The sequence below is a fragment of the Phyllostomus discolor genome, chromosome 1 (assembly GCF_004126475.2).
Source record: "Phyllostomus discolor isolate MPI-MPIP mPhyDis1 chromosome 1, mPhyDis1.pri.v3, whole genome shotgun sequence".
Taxonomy (NCBI): domain Eukaryota; kingdom Metazoa; phylum Chordata; class Mammalia; order Chiroptera; family Phyllostomidae; genus Phyllostomus; species Phyllostomus discolor.
Window position 1 is genome coordinate 67,498,019 of NC_040903.2, and position 20,997 is coordinate 67,519,015.

A 20,997-nucleotide genomic window follows, 5' to 3' on the forward strand; every position below is an offset into this window, starting at 1 on the left:
TAGGCAAAACAATAAACAAATAAAAACCCCACACAATAAAAAGCATCCAAATCAGAAAGTAAAAAGTAGAACTGTCCCTATTTGTAAGATTACATGATATTGTATAGTGAAGACTCCACCAAAAAAAAACACCTGTTAGAATTAATAAACAAATTCAAAACTTGCAGTATATGGAATCAGTATATAAATACCTGCTGCATTTCTACAAACTGATAAACTATCAGAAAGAGACATTTAAAAAACAATCCCATTTACCATGGCTTAAAAAAGAATAAAATACCTAGGAATAAAATTAACCAAGGTGATAAAAGTCCTGCACACTGAAAACTATGAAACATTGATAGGAGAAACTGAAGCAGACAAAAATAAATGGAAAACTGAAAGAATTAATCATGTTAAAATGTTCATACTACCCAAAGAGATCTCCAGATTCAATAAAATCTCTATGAAAATCCAAGAGCACTTTACACAGAAATAAAGAAGCAATCCTAATGTGTGTGGTACCACAAAAGACCCCAAATAGCCAAAGTAATTCTGAATAAGAAAAACAAAGCTGGAAGCATCACATTCCCTGATTTCAAATGATATTACAGAACTACAGTAATCAAACTATAGCAGCATAAACACAGACACACAGATCAATGGAACAGAACAGAGAGGCCAGAAATAAACCCATGCGTATATGGTCAATTAATTTGAGGCAAAGGAACCAAAATATGAAATGGGGAAAAGGATAGCCTCTTAAATAAATGGTATTGGGAAAACTGGAGAAAAAACTATGCAAAGAATGAAACTGGACCATCATTTTATACCATACACAAAATTTATCTCAAAATGTATTAAATATTTGAACATAAGACTAGAAACCATTAAACTCCTAGAAAAGCATACAGGCTATAAGATCCTTGGCATAGATCTTGACGATGATTATGTTTGGACTTCATACCAAACAAAGCAAAGACAAAAAAGCAAACATAAACAAGTGAGACTACATTAAAGTAAAAAGCATCTGGACAGCAAAGGAAACCATAAACAAAATAGTAATGAAGCCTACCAAATAGGAGAAAGAATTTGCAAATCATATATGGGGGTAATCTACAAAATACATAAAAAACTCACATTACCCAATAGAAAAAACAACAACAACAAAACAAACAAAAAAACAAGTAACAATCCAATTAAAAAATGGGTAGAGATGGCAAATTGCTACAGGAAAAGGTGCTCAACAGCACTAATTATCAGGGAAATACAAATCAAAATCACGATGAGATATCAGCTCACACATGTTAGAATGGGTATTATCAAAAAGACAAGAAATAACAAGGGCTGGCAAAGATGTGGAGAAAAGGAAACCCTTGTACACTGCTGGGGGAAATGTAAACTGGTGCAGGCACTGTGGGAAACAGTATGGAGTTTTCTCAAAACTAAAAACAAAACTACCACATGATCCAGCAATTTCATTTCAGGGTATTTAAAGAAAACAAAAACACTAACTCATCAAAATATATGCACCCCCATGTTCACATAAGTATTATTTATAGTAGCCAAGTTATCAAAACAATGCAAGGGTCCATCAATGGATTACTGAAGAAAGGAAATGTGGCAATACATACACACCAGAATATTATTCAGCCATAAAAAAGAAAAATCCCTGCCATTTGCGACAACACAGATGGACCTTGAGGGCATTATGTCAAGTGAAAAAAGTCAGACAGAGAAAGACAAATACATTATGATCTCACTTATAAGATAAATAAGTCACGGAACAATAATGTACAGCATATTGGCTATAGTTAATAATATTGTTTTGCAAATTTGAAAGTTGCTGAAAGACTAGGTCTTAAAAGTTCTCATCAGAGAAGAAAAACATTTTGTAAGAATGTATGGTGATGAGAGTTAACTCAACTTCAGAAATTGTTTCACAAATGTATATAAATATCAAATCATTATGTTGGACACGTGAAACTAATGTAATATTATATATTAACTAACCTCTGTTAAAACAAAAGCAAAACAAAATATTCTAATCCTATAATGGTGGTATGTAAATCACTTTGAACTCAAGCATATAGGTTCACAAACAAAAGTGTTCACAAAAAAAACAACTATAGCTACAACATTATTTTAATGGATATATAATATAGAAAGATGTATATTGGGATATCAAAATAAATAGTTAGGGACATGGAAAAAGGTATAATTTTCTGATGTAACTGAAGCTGTTATCAACTTCAAGTTGACAATTATAACTATAACACATATAATGAAAGCCATGGTTAACTAAAGAGCCAAAACCTTTAATAGGTACACAAATGATAAAGAAAAAAGAATCAAAGTATAATACTATTTAAAAAATCAAGTTACAAAGACAGTAAGAGAAGAAGAAACTACAGAACTACAAATCAACCACAAAGCAATTAACAAAATGGCAACAATAAGTCTTTACCTATCTAAGTGTAAATGGTTTAAGTTCTCCAGGTAAAAGACACAGTATAGCTAAATGGATTAAAAAAAAAACATAAAACCTAACTATATGTTGCTTAAAAGAGACTGACTCAAGTTTTTAGGATGCTCACAAACTGAATGCAAGAGGATCGAAAAGGGTACATCCCATGCAAATGGAAACCAAAAGAGCACAAGGGTAACTATAATTATATCACACAAAAGAGATTTTAAGTCAAGAACTATAACAAAAAGCAAAAGTTGTCATTACATAATGAAAATAATCAATCCATCCTGAGGAAATAACTACTGTAAACATATGTACCATATACTGGAGCACCTTAATATATTAAACAATTATTAATAGATCTGAAGGGGGAAATAGCAATTTAATAGTAAGGAAATTCAATACCTCACTTTCAACAATGGATAGATTATCCAGGCAGAAAATCAATAATGAATAAAATACTTTAACGATACTTGAGACCCAGTGGCCCTAACATACATATACACGCCATTCCATCCAACAGCAGCAGAATACATATTCTTCTCAAGTGCACACAGAACATTCTCCAGGTTTGATCACATGACAGGTCACAAAATATATCTTAAAATATATCTTAGTAAATTTAAGAAGATTGGAATCATACCAAGTATCTTTTCTGGCCACAACAGAACGAAACTAGAAATCAATAATAGAAGGAGAGCTGAAAAATTCACAAATATATAGAGATTAAACAACACACCCATGAACAAACAATGGATCAAAAATTAATCAAAAGGAAAATCAAGAAATATCTTCAAGTAAACTAAAATGGAAATGCAACATATCAAAATCGATGGGATGCACCCAGAGCAGTTTAAAAGGGAAGTTTATAAAAATAAATGCCTACATTGAGAAGCAAGAAAGTTCCCAAATAAGCAGTTTCATACTATACCTGAAGGAACTAAAAAAAGGGCAAACAAAGCCCAAAGTTAGTAGAGGAAGGAAATAACAAAAATTCGAACAGAAATAAATTGAGACCAGAAAAGCAATAGAAAAGATTAAAGAAACTAAAAGTAGGTTCTCAAAAAGATTTTTTAAAAATTGACAAACCTCTACCTAAACTCACCACCAAGAAAAGTGAGGACTCAAATAGAAAAAAAATTATACATGAAAGAGGAGACATTATGGCCGATTCCGCAAAAATACAAAGGCTCACAAACAACTACTATGATCAATTACTCATCAACCATTTAGCCAACCTAGAAGAGATGGATAAATTCTTAGAAATATGCCATTTAACAAAGGCTAAATCATGAAAAAATAGAAAATCTGGACAGATTATAATAAAAAGATTGAACCAATAATCAACCATCTCCCACCACAAAAAACCCCAGGACCAGATGGTCTCACTAGTGACTCCTGCTAAACATTTCAAGAAGAATTAACACCAATCCTTCTCAAACTCTGTCAAAAAACTGAAGAAGAGAGAACACTTCCAAACTCATTTTAAGAGGCCGATATTACCTGATCCAAAGCCAGACACTACGAGAAAAGAAAATTACAGATCAATATTCCTCACGATTCAGATGCAAAAATTCTCAACAAAAAATTAGGAAACCAAATCCAATGGCACTTTCAAAAGATCACGCACAACAATCAAGTGGGATTTATTCCAGGGAGGAAAGGATGCCTTAACAGAGGCAAATAAATTGATACAATGTAGCATACTAATAAAATGAAACAAAAAAAATCATATCACCTTAACATGCAAAAAAAAGCATTTAACAAAATACAAAATCTTTTCATAACAAAATTGCTTTAAAAATTTGGTATGGCACCAATGTTCCTTAGCATAATAAAGGCTCTATATATGACAAGTCTACAGCTCACACCATACTCAAGAGTGCAAAGTTAAAATCCATTCTTCTAACATCTGGAACAAGATAGAGATACCCTCTCTCACCATTTCTATTCTGCATATTATTGGAAGTCCTAACCATGGCAACTAGGCAAGAAAGAGAAATAAAGGCATCCACACTAGAAGGGAAGAAATAAAATTATCCCTATTTGGAGATGACATGATCTTTTATCTAAAAAGCCCTAATGACTCCACTAAAACAGAATAAATGATTTATGTAAATTTGTAAAATACAAAACCCACATACATATATATCAGTTGCATTTCTGTACACTAAAAACAACCCATCACCAAGAGAAATTAAGAGAGTAATCCTATTTGCAATAACATGGAAAAAACAGTAAAATACTTCTGAATAAACTTAACTAAGAGGTATAAGACCTATACATTGAAAACTATAAGACATTGATGAAAGAGACTGAAGAAGACACAAATAAATGGAAATATACCTTGTGTTCTTGAACTAGAAGACTTAATATTGAGAAAATGTCCATACTACCCAAAGCAATCTACAGATTCAAATGCAACCCCTATCAAATTTCCATGGCGTTTATCACAGAAATAGAAAAAAAGTGTGTCCTAAACTTGGACCATGCAAAGTCAAAGCTATCCTGAGAAAGAACAAAGCAGGAGGCATCACACTACCTAGTTTCAAGCATATTACAAAGCTACAGTAATCAAAAAAGTATGAGACTGGCATGAAAACAGACACAAAGACTAATGTAAAAAAAATAAAAAGCCCATGTATAAATCGACACATATATGACCAACTAATTTTTGACAAAGGAACAAGAACACACAATGGGAAAATGACAGTCTCTTCAATAAATGATGTTGGAAAAACTGGATAGCCACATGAAAAGAATGAAACTGGATCCTTAATTTACACCACTCACAAAAATTAACTTGAAATGAATCAAAGACTTAAACATAAGACCTGAAACTGTAAAATTACTGGAAGAAAATATAAGGAAAAAGATCCTTGTTAATGATTTCTTGTATAAGACACCAAAAGTACAGGCAACGAAAACTAAAATAAACAAGCGGGACTACATTAAAGAGTTTCTGCACACAAAAAGAAACACAATAAATTCAAAGCAGCAACCTAAAGAATGGGAGAAAATATCCCTGAACAATATCTCTGATAAGAGGTTAATCTCCTAAATATATAAAGAATTCAAGGAACTCGACAGCCAAAAAAAAAAAAATGATGCAACTAAACAAATGGGCAATGAATTTGAATAGATATTTTTTCAAAGAAGACATAAAAATGTCACTCTACACCTGTTATGATTTATTTTATCCAGGGCTTTCTTTTACAAGAAGCCCTGACTGGTATGGCTCAGTGGATTGAGCATCAGCCCTAAAACCAAAGGGTTGCTGGTTCGATTCCCTGTCTGGGCACATGCCTAGGTTGTGGGACAGGTCCCCAGTAGGGGGTGCATGAGAGGCAACCACACATGTTTCTCTCCATCTCTTTCTCCCTCCCTTCCCCTCTGTCTAAAAATAAATAAATAAAAAGGCAAGAGATAAATGTTGGTAAGAATGTGGAAAAAGGGGAACCCTTATACACTACTGGGGGAATGTAAAATGGTATACCCATTAAAGAAAACAGTACAGAAGTTCCTCAAAAATTTAAAATCTGAACTACCATCTATCTGATCCAGCAATTCTATCCTTAGCTATATATCTAAAAGACTTGAAATCTGTAGTTCAAAGAGATCTCTGCACACTCACAGTCATTGCGACATTTTTCTTGATAGCATGGATATGGAACAACTTAAGTGTCCAACAACAGATAAGTAGATAAACGGATTATACACACACAAAACTATTCTTCAGCCATGAGGAATAAGGAAATCTTGCCTTGTATAACATATTCTATTGACTAATAGAATTTGAGGGCATTATAATAATTGAAAGAAGGCAGACAGAGAAAAACAAATACTGTACAATATTACTTATATGTAAAATCTAAAAGAGCTAAATTTGTATAAACCAGTACAATGGTAGTTTCGAGGACCTAGGGGATAGGCCATTGGGGAGATGTTGTTTGGGAGAAGAAACCTGCAACCAGTAGAGAAATAAGCCCTGGAGAGCTAATTCACAGCATAGTGATTATGGTCAGCAACACAGTTTTATAAATTTCAAAGTTGCTAAAAGCCTAGATCTGAACTGTTCTCACCATAAAAAAGAAAGATAATTATGTGACATGATAGAGGTGTTAACTAACACTACTGTAGCACTGATTTTGCAATATAGAAACATATAAAAACAAGTTGTATACCTGAAACTTACAGACTGTTATATGTTAAGTATACCTCAATCTAAAAATAACCTGGAAGGGCTGTTTATTTAATAAATAAATGAAAAAGGAAGGGAATGACTTACTTTTCAAAGAACTTGTTCAGAGGGTGGTTATTTTTCTCTGTTTAACACTGACTGTAAGAAGTCAAGATTCAAGTAACCATAGTTCAGTAGCCCAAGAAACGTGAAAACCTTATACAATGTCAGAACTTGACAAGCACTTAAGTATCCTTTTTTATTTGTTCCCATTTTCACATTTCCCATTTAAAATGTTCAAGAAACGGAACCTATGTTTCATTTAATAATCTAACAACTCTGGTGAATAAAACTCAAGTAAATATCAAAATATTTCTAATATATAAAGATATAAAAGAGAGTCAATATTAATAAAATAATAAGATCTTCTACCTTCTGGATCATAGGTTTGAAAAACTCTCCTGGCTTGTTCTGAAGGAGCCTCAGGTGCAACTAAAGCCATATCCTGAAAAGATAAAAAGGATGCCATCAACTAGCCACAATGTCATGACATTAAAAATGAACAAAACAAATACTAGGCTAAAATGAAGAACTGATGACATTTGGAGGCAGAAGACTGACTTACACTTAAAATCATAGATTGGTGACTAAATAAGTCACAAACTCTCTGGGTCTTAAAAAATAGGAAAAAGCAATCCTTCAACTATAAAGAACTGTTGTGAGAATGACATGCAAAACTTTATATAAAAACACTTAAAGTATAATATTATATAGATAATTACTATAAAAAGGCAATCTGCAAATATTAATGACATATATTTACTTTATATTATTGTCCAGGCAAGAAGAAATATTACTTAAATATACTTAAAATATACTCTAGTTTTCAAATATTTGAAAAGTCAATTTAGAGATATATGACAGACAGCAAACAACCTCACAGCAATGCACTTGAAGTTTATTACTTTAGTGAGCATGTAACAGCAAACCTAGCCACAGATCAGCACCAAGTTCTTCATGTCCAGAATTTTAATTTTTCTTAACTCTAAGGAAATATTGAAAAGGCAGAAGTAGTTCTTTTTCCCACACAACTAATTCTCAATAATCAATATTAAGTGATCAGTATTACATATTACCATATAGTAATATAGTAATCAATATTGCAATTTAATAAAAATAAGGACAAATTCAGTGTTATTTTGGATCCTATGCAAACTTTACTCCACATATGTAAACTGTTAGGAAATTCTACTGCTTTACTGACATGAACCTAAAATCTAGGCTCTAAAAGTTTTCCTCTATTCACAGCTTTAGTTTAAGCCTTTGTCTATAATTATGTTCACTCAGACAAACCTCAACACAGGACAAGTTCACAAGTATTCCTTTTTACCATCGTGAATATTTTTTAAAGATGTTGTGAGGCATAAATGATAAATACAACTTAAAATGCTATTCCTCTGTGGAAACAAATTTTCATAAGAAATCCTAATCAGCCCACCTTTACCTCACAGAGGAAGGAACAAACTGTAAGAATCAATTGTAATAGTTCTCACTCAACCACGAGACCAGGTGCCTGAGCGCCACCCTCACAGTATGTTTAGTTTACATGGGAATATAAATCAGATGGGAGTGGGAATTAAAATGAGGCAATCTATGCAAGCTCTTACACATTTTTAAGTACTAGAAGATAAAGTGAAACAATTCTGATTCTTTTAAAACATAATGTGTAATTATTTCCCATTTACCATCCCTTAATAGCAACTTTTAGGGTCTCCTTCTCAAGATAATTTTGCAGAAAATATGTATGTCATGTGCCATGTTTTCAACTGGCATAACTTTCAATGTCTTTCTGATTTTACGACCCAGTCTTTTATTGCTATATACTTGGACTGTCTAATCTTTTGTTATTAAAAAATGCTGCACTAAATAAACCTGAACATGTAATTTCATGCATGTGCCATTGTATTTGTAGGACAGAGCTCCAGTGAGGACTGCCAAGTCAAAGGAAGAGTTCATTTATAATTTTGGTAAATACTGCCATATTCTTGTATCATGTTTATTCATTTAACCTATTCTGAATAATATTTCTTAAAGTCTTGGCCTTTTTCTACTACATCAGCAATGTTGTCTTAGCTCCATAATTGATTTTTTATCAAAGCTAGGACTATAGCATCAGCTCTCAACATTACGGAGAAATTACTAACATTAGGGCTATTATTATTATCATTCCTTAGCATCTCTTATCACTCTCAAAACTTAACTGCAAAAATTTCTACATTTATTCTACTATAAGCTTTAGATCCCTTAATTATTTTCAACTCTACTTCTCTCTTTTTTCAACTTTTCCCTTTAAGCGATTGTTGGAATTTGTGGATAAACACCATACTCTGAAATTCTGGCTGAGGAGAAGGTATACGGCAGTGCATGAGGTTTTTATGCAGAGGAGAGTCTATAACAGAACAAGATGAGCCTACAGTCATTCCTTCTATTCAACTGTTGCATTTCAACCTTCCTTTGTTGCCAGCAAGTGATAAGGAAATGATTGAAATTAGTTTTAAAACATTACTTTGACTTTTCCAAATATTACTTAATACCATGATCTAAACAAAGGGAAAGGAAATAATTTTTCTTGGCCAATAAGCAAAAGAATCTTTTTGAGGGAAGTGGTGGCAGAGGATGTAATTGAAGCATTACTTTAATATTTCTATAGATTGAAGTTATAGGACATTACCACTGTTTATAAACTTAGGGATATAAGGAATATTCTAGTTTTAGCCACAGAAAAAAGGTTTATATCAAATGCTCCAGCATGAAAGATTTCAGAAAACACAGGAGCACAAAAAAGAATTTAAAATCAACTACAGGATGCCTTGTCTTTAAGTTCCAAGTGCTACAAGTAAAAAATAGTCAAAAGGAATTAAAGTAGACTTAATAAAAAGTTCACCAGATATCTCTTGCTCTGGTTATGAATACATATAAAACTTAGGCTTTAGAAAACATGCTATTATTCTTGTTTGAATAGGCCATATATGCTGGCCTAATATTTGAAAGTTCGGCAAAATTCCTGATGTATTCTGGTTTAACAAATGCTTGTTTGTAGAACAGAAGCGGGGTTGGGTTTTTTTGTTGTTTTGTTTGTTTGTTTTTCTGTAATTGGTGGCATGATTTAGCCTGTGGCCCATGGTTTGCTGACCCACTATTTAGAGAATATAAATATTACTTTGAGAGAATGTAAATATTCTCTAAATAGTCTCCCCAAAATGCTCTAACACTGATTAAACATGCCTTCTTTTGGATACACCTGGAGATATAAAGACATCTTAATCACCTTAACAGGTTTTACGAAGAAAATATTTTGGCTCTCATTTGAAAGAGAAAATTCTAGCTAGAAGGAACAGAATCACAAAAGGCAGGGAGAGTAAGTTAGCATAGCAAGTGGGGGAGCTGAAAAAGTTGAAGAGGACAGTGAACTGTGAAAGAAAAGGAATAGCTAGGAAGAGAAATTAGCTTTGATGGGAGAATGAATTTGATTTTGAACATTCAGAGTCTGGAGGTGATGGTTAAACACCCAAATAGAGAACATGGAGTTACCTTCCTTTTTTTAAACCATTTTTTTCTATTACAGTTCACATTCAATATTATTTTATACTAGTTTCAGGTGTACAGCTTAATGGTTAGACATTTATGGAGTCATCTTAACTCTTGGCACACTGTGAACACCCCATGGCTGCCAGCTGTGTCCTGCTTCTGGGCCAGCAGAACTAAGACCTGTGCACCAGAGGAGATTAGGGCTACAGAACCTACCAGGTAAAGATACTGAAACAGATGAAAGCAGGTTACTTCAGAGATATTAGAACAGAGTATTTCCAAAAAGGAATTTAAACAACTTGCTGGGCTGCAGTTTAGAAGTTCTGAAACAAGTATCTCAAAACTCTGTATATGAGGAAACAACAAAAAGCCCATATGTGAACTACCTAAACAGAAATTCCTTTTTCCTCCCAAAAACCAACCCAATGGTATCGGTCAAGTTCCACATCATAAAACCATCAACTCTAACTGTCATTACTAGTAAAACAAATTATGTCTTGAATGATTCAAAGAACATCTTGCTTTGTTCCTTTGGTCTCAGTGATACACTAACAGATAATTTGTTAAATTCCTTAGGAATTAACTGCTCTTAATCATACCACTTATTTTAAGATGTGTTTATATTACAGGAGGGGAAGGGTGGAAAGAAAAGAAAGTATGGCGTTAAAAAAAAGATTACAGTAAATTCTAACGAACGCATTCCAAAAGTTTTCAGCCACATACCAAAAACAGTACAGTCTTCTAAATTGATCATTGGCTTGCTTATTTTGAGTACTTACAATGCTTTTTAGATTATTTAGAAAACAATCTTAGTTAAAACTTGTTTAAATATATATGTTTCATGTTTCTAAGTGAAATCAAAGAAGTTACAAAACCACTTATTTCTATTGAACTGTTTCATGCTGGAATCTTACAGTCAAGATGATAGTATATGCAGACATAGCTCACTTCTTTGCACAATCACATCAAAATTACAACTAAAATATAGAACCATCACTCAGAAACGCCAGAGATCGAGTTGAATGGAAGTCTGACAACTATGGAATTAAAAAAACCACATCCATTGAGACTGGTAGGAGGGGCACAGAGGCAGAATGGGCTCAGTCCACACCCACGTGGGGGGATAAAAATTTGGGAGGGATATCTTGGAAGCTAGGAGTCCCAACCCCACACCAGGCCCCAGGGTTCCACTGCCATGAAGATAAGTCCCCACAACTTCTGACTGCCAATAAGTAGGGATTAAATTCATGGAAGAAACTGCTGGAGCCCCAAGCAGTTGTTCTGAAAGAACCCACACATGGACTCACATACAGACTCACTCCCTCTGAGTTCCAGCACCAGGGTAGCAGCTTTGAAAGGCACCAGTGGTATACAGGGAGAAACTGAAGTGCCTGGCATCAAGATGAGCAGAGGTCATTGTCCCTTTTCTAAATCCTACCCCCACAGAGCCAGCAAGCTGGTGCCACACCTGAGACTCCATCAAACTGGCTAATGCTGTTTGACCTGCCTTGGAGATCTCCAGAAACTCCACCCCACCCAATTTCCAGGTCCATGCAAGCTGCTTTTCCATGAATGGCTGGTCTTGGCTCATGCTTCACAACTTCTTAAATCTCATCAAACAGGCAAGAGCTGGCTTCAGTGAGTCTCAGGCCTGGCACCAACAGCAGCAAGGCTAGATTCACAGCTTGGCTTCACCTTGGCTTCACCTTGGAATCTCCAAGCTCAACACAAGTAGTAGCCATCTCAGATGGCTTTATAGCTCATGCAGGGTGGCCTTGGACAGGACACAGGAGGGGGCTGACCTTGGCCTGCACCACCCAGGAAACCCCAGAGCCTGTGAACCCAGTGGACAGCTACAGAGTCATCAGAGCACCACCACTGCTGATCTGCCACATCAGAGTGGACATTGGTGGTCAGTGGTCACAGCCAGTCCTTGCAGCTGACTGGCCTGGTAAATCCATCCCATTGATCTGCCAATAGCAACCAAGACTCAACTACAAGAGGAGGGTTTACTCAACCCACACAAAGGGCATACCTCGACTACTCAGCTTGGGTGATAGAGGAGGCTGTGCCATTGGACCCTACAGGATACCTACTACATTAGGCCATACAACTCAGACACAGAGTCAAAGCAACTCTACTCAATACATAGAAACAAACACAGGGAGGCTGCCAAAATGAGGAGACAAACAAAGATAGCCCAAATGAAAGAACAAATCAAAACTCCAGAAAAAGAGCTAAACAAAATGCAGATCAACAACATATCAGATACAGTGTTCAAAACAATGGTTATAAGGATACTCAAGGAACTTAGTGAGGACCTCAACAGCATAAAAAGATCCAATCAGAAATGAAGGATACACTAATTGAAATAAAGAACAATTTACAGGGAAACAACAGTAGAGTGGATGAAGCCAAGAATCAGATGAATGTCTTGTAACATAAGGATGCAAAAAAACAACCAGTCAGAACAACAACAAGAGAAAAGAATCCAAAAAAAAAAAATGAGGATAGTATAAGCAGCCTCTCGGACAACTTTAAGAGGTTCAATATTTGAATCATAGGGATGCCAGAAGGAGAAGAGAAAGAGCAAGAAATTGGATATCTATTTGAAAAAATAATGGAAGAAAACTCCTCTAATTTGGTGAAGGAAATAGACATGTAAGTCCAGGAAGCACAGACAGTCCCACACAGAATGGATGCAAAGAGGCCCACTCCAAGACACATCATAATTAAAATGACAAAAGTTACAGATAAAGAGAGAATCTTAAAAGTAGCAAGAGAAAAGAAGTTAGTTATCCATATGGGAGTTCCCATTAGACTGTCAGCTGATCTCAAAAGAAACTTTACAGACTAAAGGGGACTGGCAAGAAATATTCAAATTTATAAAAGGCAGAGAGAGACCTACAGCCAAGATTGCTCTACCCAGCAAAGCTATCATTTAGAATTGAAGGGTAGATAAAGAGCTTTCCAAATGAGGAATAACTAAAGGAGTTCATCATCACCAAACCATTATTACATGAAATGTTAAAGGAACTTAATTAAGAAATAGAAGAGCAAAACTATGAATAAAATGGCAAAAAATATATATCTATCAACAACTGAGCCTAAAAAACAAACTAAGCAAACAAAAAGAACAGAGACAGAATCATGGATAGAGAGCGTTCTGATGGTTGCCAGATGGGAGGGGGAAGGGGAGAATGAGTGAAGAGGTGAGGGGATTAAGAAGTACAAATAGTAGTTACAGAATCGCCATGGGGATGTAAAGTACAGTAAAGGAAACAGAATAGCCAAAGAACTTATACATATGACTCATGCACATGAACAGTGGTGGGGTGATTGCCTGAGGGAGTAAGGGGTCCTGGGTGGAGGGAGGCAATAAAGGAAAATAATCAGGACAACTGTTACAGCATAATCAATAAAATACAATTCAAAAAAATAAAAAGAAAGGGCACAGGAGAAGTACCTAAGAGATAAATATGAAAAATGTCAGGGAATTTCAGTGTATGTGTTTTTCTTGAGGATGGAAAAGCTAGGTATGGAAAAGATTTCTGAGAACAGTCACCAGAGCACTTACAAATTCCCTAATTATATACAGTGCTAACCCCAACTACTGCAAAGTAAAACCACAGTGCCCCACACGAAAGCCTGTCTATGCAGTGTGCAGGTCCCACATTTGGAGACAAGCACAGAGGATGGAGAGTCCAAGAGGCCAATTCAGGTTACTGGTAAGTCCACTTTACAGACGAAGACAGAGGTTAACATGCAACTGGAGCAAATGAGGACAGCAGTGTTGCAAGTCCCTCTTTCAAAACTCAGGTGGTTTGCTGAACCATGGAGGGTTGCTGTTCTTCTCTGATTAATTCAGAAAGACTTTCTGGAAAAAGTTTTGTGAAATATTTAAGTGAACAAAAAAGACTGGGGGTGAGAGAACAGCAGTGTTAACCTTTAATGAAACCAAAAAGGCATTGTGATATGCAGCACTGGTCCACAGACTCAGGAGCAGGGCCAGGAGATGAGGGGGAGTAGAGGCAGGGAAGGAAAGCCAGCAGACACCTGCAGAGACACACTAACCCTACCAGAAGCCACAATGGGCCTTACAGAGAGCTGAAGTTTGGTCACAATGAGAGGTAGCTACAATGAGGAGACAATACTAGAAGACCCTACTGTGACAGTGACACTGACACAGCCCTGAGCCACGCAAGAGATGACTACAGTCCCAAAGATCCTTGGTGGCACCCCAAACCACACGTTCATTTCACAGACTAAGAAATCAGACCATCCTCAAGACAGTATTCTCTCTAAAGATGACACTGACAGAGTATCTTTTTGAGTCCAAAGTTATTAATGAACCTGACATAAACTGTTAAAGAATTTATTACCTTAAAAATCAATTAACACTGACCCTTTTAATTGGTAAATATATTATCAATGTTCAAAACTGGCACCAGCATCTCACTTGAATAGAAGGATTGCACTTTTTTTTTTAAAGATTTTATTTATTTATTTTTTAGAGAGGGAAGGGAGGGAGAAAGAGAGAGAGAAACATGAATGTGTGGTTGCTGGGGGTCATGGCCTGCAACCCAGGCATGTACCCTGACTGGGAATCGAACCTGTGACACTTTGGTTCGCAGCCCGTGCTCAATCCAGTGAGCTATGCCAGCCAGGGCTGGATTGCACTTTTTTAAAAAAAAGACTGTTTCATGCTAAACTCCTTTTAAGTTTCCAATTTGATTTAAAATGATAAATTCCAACACTACTTTTTACCAATTTATTTAACTTCAACACTTCTGTACAAGATTTCTATTTTAAAGATCTACAGCAAGAATGATCTATGTAGCAAATTTGATAACAAATTGATATTAAATATATTTCACATTTCATAGTATAGAATCCTCCTAATTTGACAGTTCTTTGCAATCTTAGGGAAAATATTTTAATGAGAGTATAATTGATATATTTTTCTCACTGCACATGAAGAAAATTATTTAATTACAAAGGGTAAAGTAAAATAAAACTTTCATGTAATAACTGCATAAGTGTGAAGGGCAATATAAAGAAGAGAATTCTAACCCTCAGATTTCCAAGGCTTAATAAAGCAATAATTTTTTATTATTTAATATATTTTCATCATATAACTATTCCCACATGCATAACATTTTAAATACTGTTAAGCTTACTAAATGGTAGAGAAAGACCTAGTCTGTACATTTAGGCTTACAATCTAATGGAAGAAAGAAGGAAAATGCTACTATAGGCTTATTTCCATGAATATCATTAAAATTATCTTAGGAAAATTACCTTCTAAAATAAGTCACCCCACCCTAAAAAAATAAAAACCTGTTGAGATATGAATAGACTCCAATGGTGTAATTCCAAGTTATCTTTTAAGTCAGCAAGGATATTTGTAAGCATTTTCTATTTTTCATCGCTAATTGTAGTGCCTAGAAGAAATTTTCAATATGTTTTGTACGTAAAACTCTTTCGCGACTAGGAACACCATTAGGAAAAGGTCCTAAACATAAAAGTCAAATATTTAAACATTGTTTAACTAATTAAACTCTGATTTACCATCAAAATTATTTTTACTCTAAAAGTAGTTCTAAATTATTCAAATATAACCAGAAGCTTTTATCAGAGGAATGCTAGAACAAACAATTTCAGTGCAGCCAATGTAGTAGTCAACAGGGACTGCTAGACAATATAGCTTTTAAAATTATCTAGCCTCACCCAACTTTCCTTAATTGACAAAGTGCTACAGAAGAGAAGACGGAAAAAAAAAAAAAACCCAGCTGTAATGGGACTATCTAATAACCTATAGTCATGAAACAAATATCTTTTTCATGTAGCTCTGTTTGTACTATCAGTGTAACTATTCACTGTTCATCATAAACCTTTTAAAATGTTGAAACACTAGCTAACCTTCTAAACATCTACTGAAATATAAAGAAGGCCTGTGTTCAGTTTGTTGGCTAGGTGTAAGTAATTCACTACTGGAAAGGCCTTTAAAGTTTATTCAGTTATACTTTTCATCATTATCGAGAGCAATCTGCTGTCACGAGGAATCAAAAAACCTCTGAGAGCTTTATCTAACTTCAGGAATGATCGCACATATATAAGTTACATTTTAGTTTGCAGACAGCATTTTATGGTACTATTAGGAGCCCTTCTAAAAAAATTAAGTTAATGGTATATAACTTACCTTTAAGTAAAATTTACTAAGTCACTTTATAATATATCTTACATTGACTATTTACTAACTATACTTGTGAAAGTTATTTGGGAACCACTATCAAATGAATATTTTTTTAATTTCCAAATGTTCTGAAGTATATCATGTTCTTCAGTGCCAATGCTAGACACCGAATTCAGTTAATGCCATCAATTCAAAGTAGATAGGACAGTGTTCTTTTTTCTTACTCTTCCATTATTTCCCAGACTATCTCCACAACAGCCCACTGCTGGGTGATGTCAATTTGTGTTCTATCCGCAGAGAAGTGAGGGTAGGAAACATAAAGCAAAGCCCTTTGAGGTTCTTTCTCCATAAAAACATAAACTCTAAATGTACAAGTGGAAATAAGGAAGTAGGAGGAAGTCTCCAACAAAATAATTTACTATGATAATTACAATTATTAATAGTAATGAATGGACTTCTTTTTCTCCCTATTTCCATAACTGTACAACTCACGTTAACAATCCTTCCAGCCTTTCTCAACTGGTTTCCACCACAGAATTCACCTCTCCGTCCTATGCACCTAGAAGGTATTTACTTCCTGGCCCCACTGACATCAGTCAGGCTTGGCCAGGTAACTTCTTTTGACCAGAGAAGCATGAGCAGAAGTGACATTACGCTAGCTCCTAGAAGAAGCTTTAAGTGCCATCTGTGGTTTATCCAGGTATCTTTCTCTTTTTCCTCTGCCAGGAGAACTGTACATTCCCGTCAGAGCCTGCTCCTTCAGTCCAGATCTTAGCATGAAGAAGCACATGGAACACACCTGCGGCCAACACGTAAATTAAGAGAGAAATAAGCTTTGGTGCATGTGTTTGAAGAAAGGGGTATGATGGGAGAAACTGTGCCCCAGTATAGGCACAAAGAGGGTGCACTGTTTAGAGGGAATATTAATACAACAAAACTGACTTTGTCTAATTCTTCTTTTTAAATCATCATCAGGTGCAGGCAAATCTACACAATGGCATTGGCCAAACACCCCTCCTACCTGAGGTGGACTGATCTCATTGCCCCCTTCTTGAATACTACTGTGTAAACTGCTAAAACTTTAGGGTTCTTTGTTATTTTGGGAAGCTGGCAAAAGGAAATGAAAGTAAATATTCTGGTGATTTATTTTGCTTGTGTCATACATATTATATCTGCTCTTCCTATTCCTAGTTGGCCTACTTTTTCCTTCATCTTTTCCCTCATGCTACCCACTGACAGTGATTTTTAACAACACAAGTTGCAATAGGGGAACCTCCCCATAAATGGACTTCACATGTTTCACATAAAACTGAATGCCTAAAATATTACTGAAATTGTAACCCACACAATACTAGCAATTTAAGTTTTGTAAGTTTATATTAGTATTAATGGAAAGTAAGGGACACCCATAATCCTACCTCCCCACCCCTGCAACAAACCCTACCTCCTTTTCTATTTTAAATAAGCTTTGACTGTGAAAAATATTCACAATACTCAAATTTCCAATATTCTTAAGTTTTATCATAGCATTTCATACCATTACAGGGAAGTTCTTATTGTTCATTAAGAAGGTTTTCTACTTCTATTATAATTTCTACTTCTATGTAATACGCTTTACATTCATGCCTTGGATATCATGTTTAGCCTTTCATATCAAGATACATATGCAAACACAGCATAGTGAGGATGGTCTGGGAATAAGTGATTATTCTACCTGGTCCTGTATCTGATCCCAACTTCTGCTTCCATCTTAATCTCCTAGCACAACCAGTATGGCCATGTGGAACCAATTACTATTCTCCACATGTAGCATGAACTTTCACATTCCATATCCCTTGTCTTTTTGCTTCATCTTTTTCCAAGCCTCGAAAACAGCCCTCATTTCATATCAGTTACCATGTCCTTTAATTCAGGTATCATCTCTTATGTACCACCTCTCCTTCTTTCAGTCTCTGTTCCACCACAGTAAAATGATTTCTTTTTTGTTTTCCTAAGGGACAAAAGTAGTTCAAAGCTCAAGAGTGAGAAGATTTGAGCTTGAAGCCTAGCTTCAATACTCACTCATATGTAACTGTGCAGATGTTATTTTTCACTGGCTCCAGACTATCAAATGTAGATGGAAAAGGTACATACCTCAGAGGGTGGCTTTAGGATCAAATGAGGAACACATGTAAAATGCTTAGCACAGTGCCTGACACATAGAGAGCACTCAGTTAATGAGTACTTTAGTAACCAATAACCAGTAAGTACTCAGTAACCAGTAAGCTATTACAAGGTATTATTAATCTCTGCATTTCAACAGTACTTAGCACAATGCCTACTGTTCACTATACTAAGCACTGTAGAAAAACAGATAAATCACATAGTACCACTGACCACAGGAGGGGCAAGGAGAATCAGGGGTCACCATACAAAAAATGGCAAGGCTGGACTATGAATGCTGAGCAGGATTTTGATCAGCACATCCTGGAGGACCATGGATAAAATATACAAAAGCACAGAAAAATAAAATCATAAACTGTTAACACTTACTACCATATATCAAGTATATGATGTAAGACCTTTTGCCCTATTCTGCTATCAACTCTATTTGCTACAATTATTTTTATCAATTATGGAAAGACAGCTAGAGATGTAAACTTATCAATATTGTTTCTAATTAAAACTCATAGACTTTACTCATGACAGAACACCTTTAGGCCCTTCTATCAATGATATTTTACCTTGTTTAGACAATTATTTGAGTTACACTGTAACAAAAAAAATTATAAGCAACAAATTTAAAGGGGGAGAGAGACTACTTTTAGTAAGTAGGTTGATATTACTCACATGACTGGGATCACTAAGAAAAAAGAAAATTTAGAAAATTTGTAAAAACCAGATATAGAAACAGCTGCATGAGGGCATTCAGAATGGTAGAAAAGTGTACATAAGAGCAATCAATTTTCACTTTAAGGAAGAAGAGTATTTATACTACATTTTTAAAAGATTTCTCACTAAAATAATGAGAAATAAAAGAGTTGTAAGTATTATCATGGCACAAATCATTGGCGTAACCCAGAACACCTGCAGACGACTAGCCTGAAGTTTACTGAGCAGTTAGGAAACAATTTGTGGGTAAAAATTCACAGGTTTTTAATAATTCAAATAATTTAAAATTGTTAATATGTGTACACCTCTACCCAAACTTTCCAAGTAATTCAAATAACAGAAGATTGACTTTAGAATTTTGTCTGAGTTTGGTATTTTTAGGCTTGAAGATAGGTGTTAAAAGTCATGTAAGCTACAAAAACAAGTCCTTCAGATTCTTAAGTTAATTTCATTTCTACAGTAGGTAAGACATGAAATCTAAACATATGAACAAACTCTAAAATTTAGTTAATATAAATGGACTGGAGGACTAAAATGCATTGATGCATAGGAATACTCTATTATAAAATGATCAATTGTGAATTTAATGGTATTCCAAGTCACACGACTTTTATATAATAATGAAGGTACATAGAGGTGAAATGTCTTTGTAATAAAACCTATAAAGCATCATTTTACTTCATTTTCTAAAATTGTGCTTACTTAACATAAAATGTATTAATGGTAAAGTAGAACTGTCCAATTTTTAAACACTGAAAAAGGTCTCTAACACTCACTAGCAGTAGTTTTCCTAATGTTACACCAAAGAGTAATACAGAAAAGGAGCTTGCTTTGTAGGAAAAATTCTATCTAGACTCCCAGTAACGGATACCACTGCAAGAACAGTGAGCTCACTCAGGAACAGTTGAATGTTCTGTTTCTCCTTTGCTTGAAATTCAGTTTCTTCACAGATTTTTGCATTTAAATAGTAATGTGTTCTCATGTGTTCTTACCTGAAAGAAAAACTGCTTTATCATAGGAAAGTTCAAAGGTGACACTCTGCACACACTTACAAAGAGTCCTTTTATAACCATAAAAGAGAAGAAAAAAAGGATGTAAAACTCATCTCCCAGGCTTCAAAAGAAAGTCTGAAATGGATTACCAAGGAAATTAGTCACTGATCTTCTGAAGGTGAAACTAGATGCTATAGGTAGGTTCCAGCTATTCTTATATTGTATTAGCAGCTGTCACCTCACACTGAGATTCAAATGCCCAATAAAAACAAAGGTGGCAAATCGATTTTGCCTATTACTTTATACATATAATTCTATTAATATTAGTACCACATTTGTATTTTCAAATATTTTTAAGTTTAAAGACCTCATCTTGAATTTGCATTAAAATTAAATTCATAATTAGTTCCAATTCCAGAGAAAATTACAAAAGTGACCCAAATAATTTATTCTTAAAACACAAATAAAAAAAATAAAGATAAAAAATTCAAAGGGAAGACAATTTTAAAAATATGAACATTTAAATATAGGTTTTAGACTCTTTAAGCATCTACGTCACAAAATCACTTCTTGAACCTATGCAAGTTTGCATGTTTTCAACCACCCTCATCAAAAGCCCCTGGAATGATTTCTGAAGACACTGCCCACGTTCACAGGGCACGCCCCCTCACCCAGTGTACAGGTCTGAAGTTTTACTGTGCCATAGCTCAGACGACCTACT

General features: G+C 34.9%; 1 protein-coding gene across 3 annotated transcripts in view; it reads right to left on the reverse strand.

Moving 5' to 3' along the window:
- The window catches only part of MINDY3 (MINDY lysine 48 deubiquitinase 3), a 94,445-nt gene that overhangs the window by 22,930 nt on the left and 50,518 nt on the right, over positions 1-20,997 (reverse strand). For all 3 annotated transcript variants that reach the window (XM_028506055.2, XM_028506056.2, XM_036024173.1), the window contains one exon: positions 7,062-7,134. In XM_028506055.2, coding sequence (XP_028361856.1) covers positions 7,062-7,134 — 73 coding nt within the window. The remainder of the gene's footprint in view (positions 1-7,061; positions 7,135-20,997) is intronic.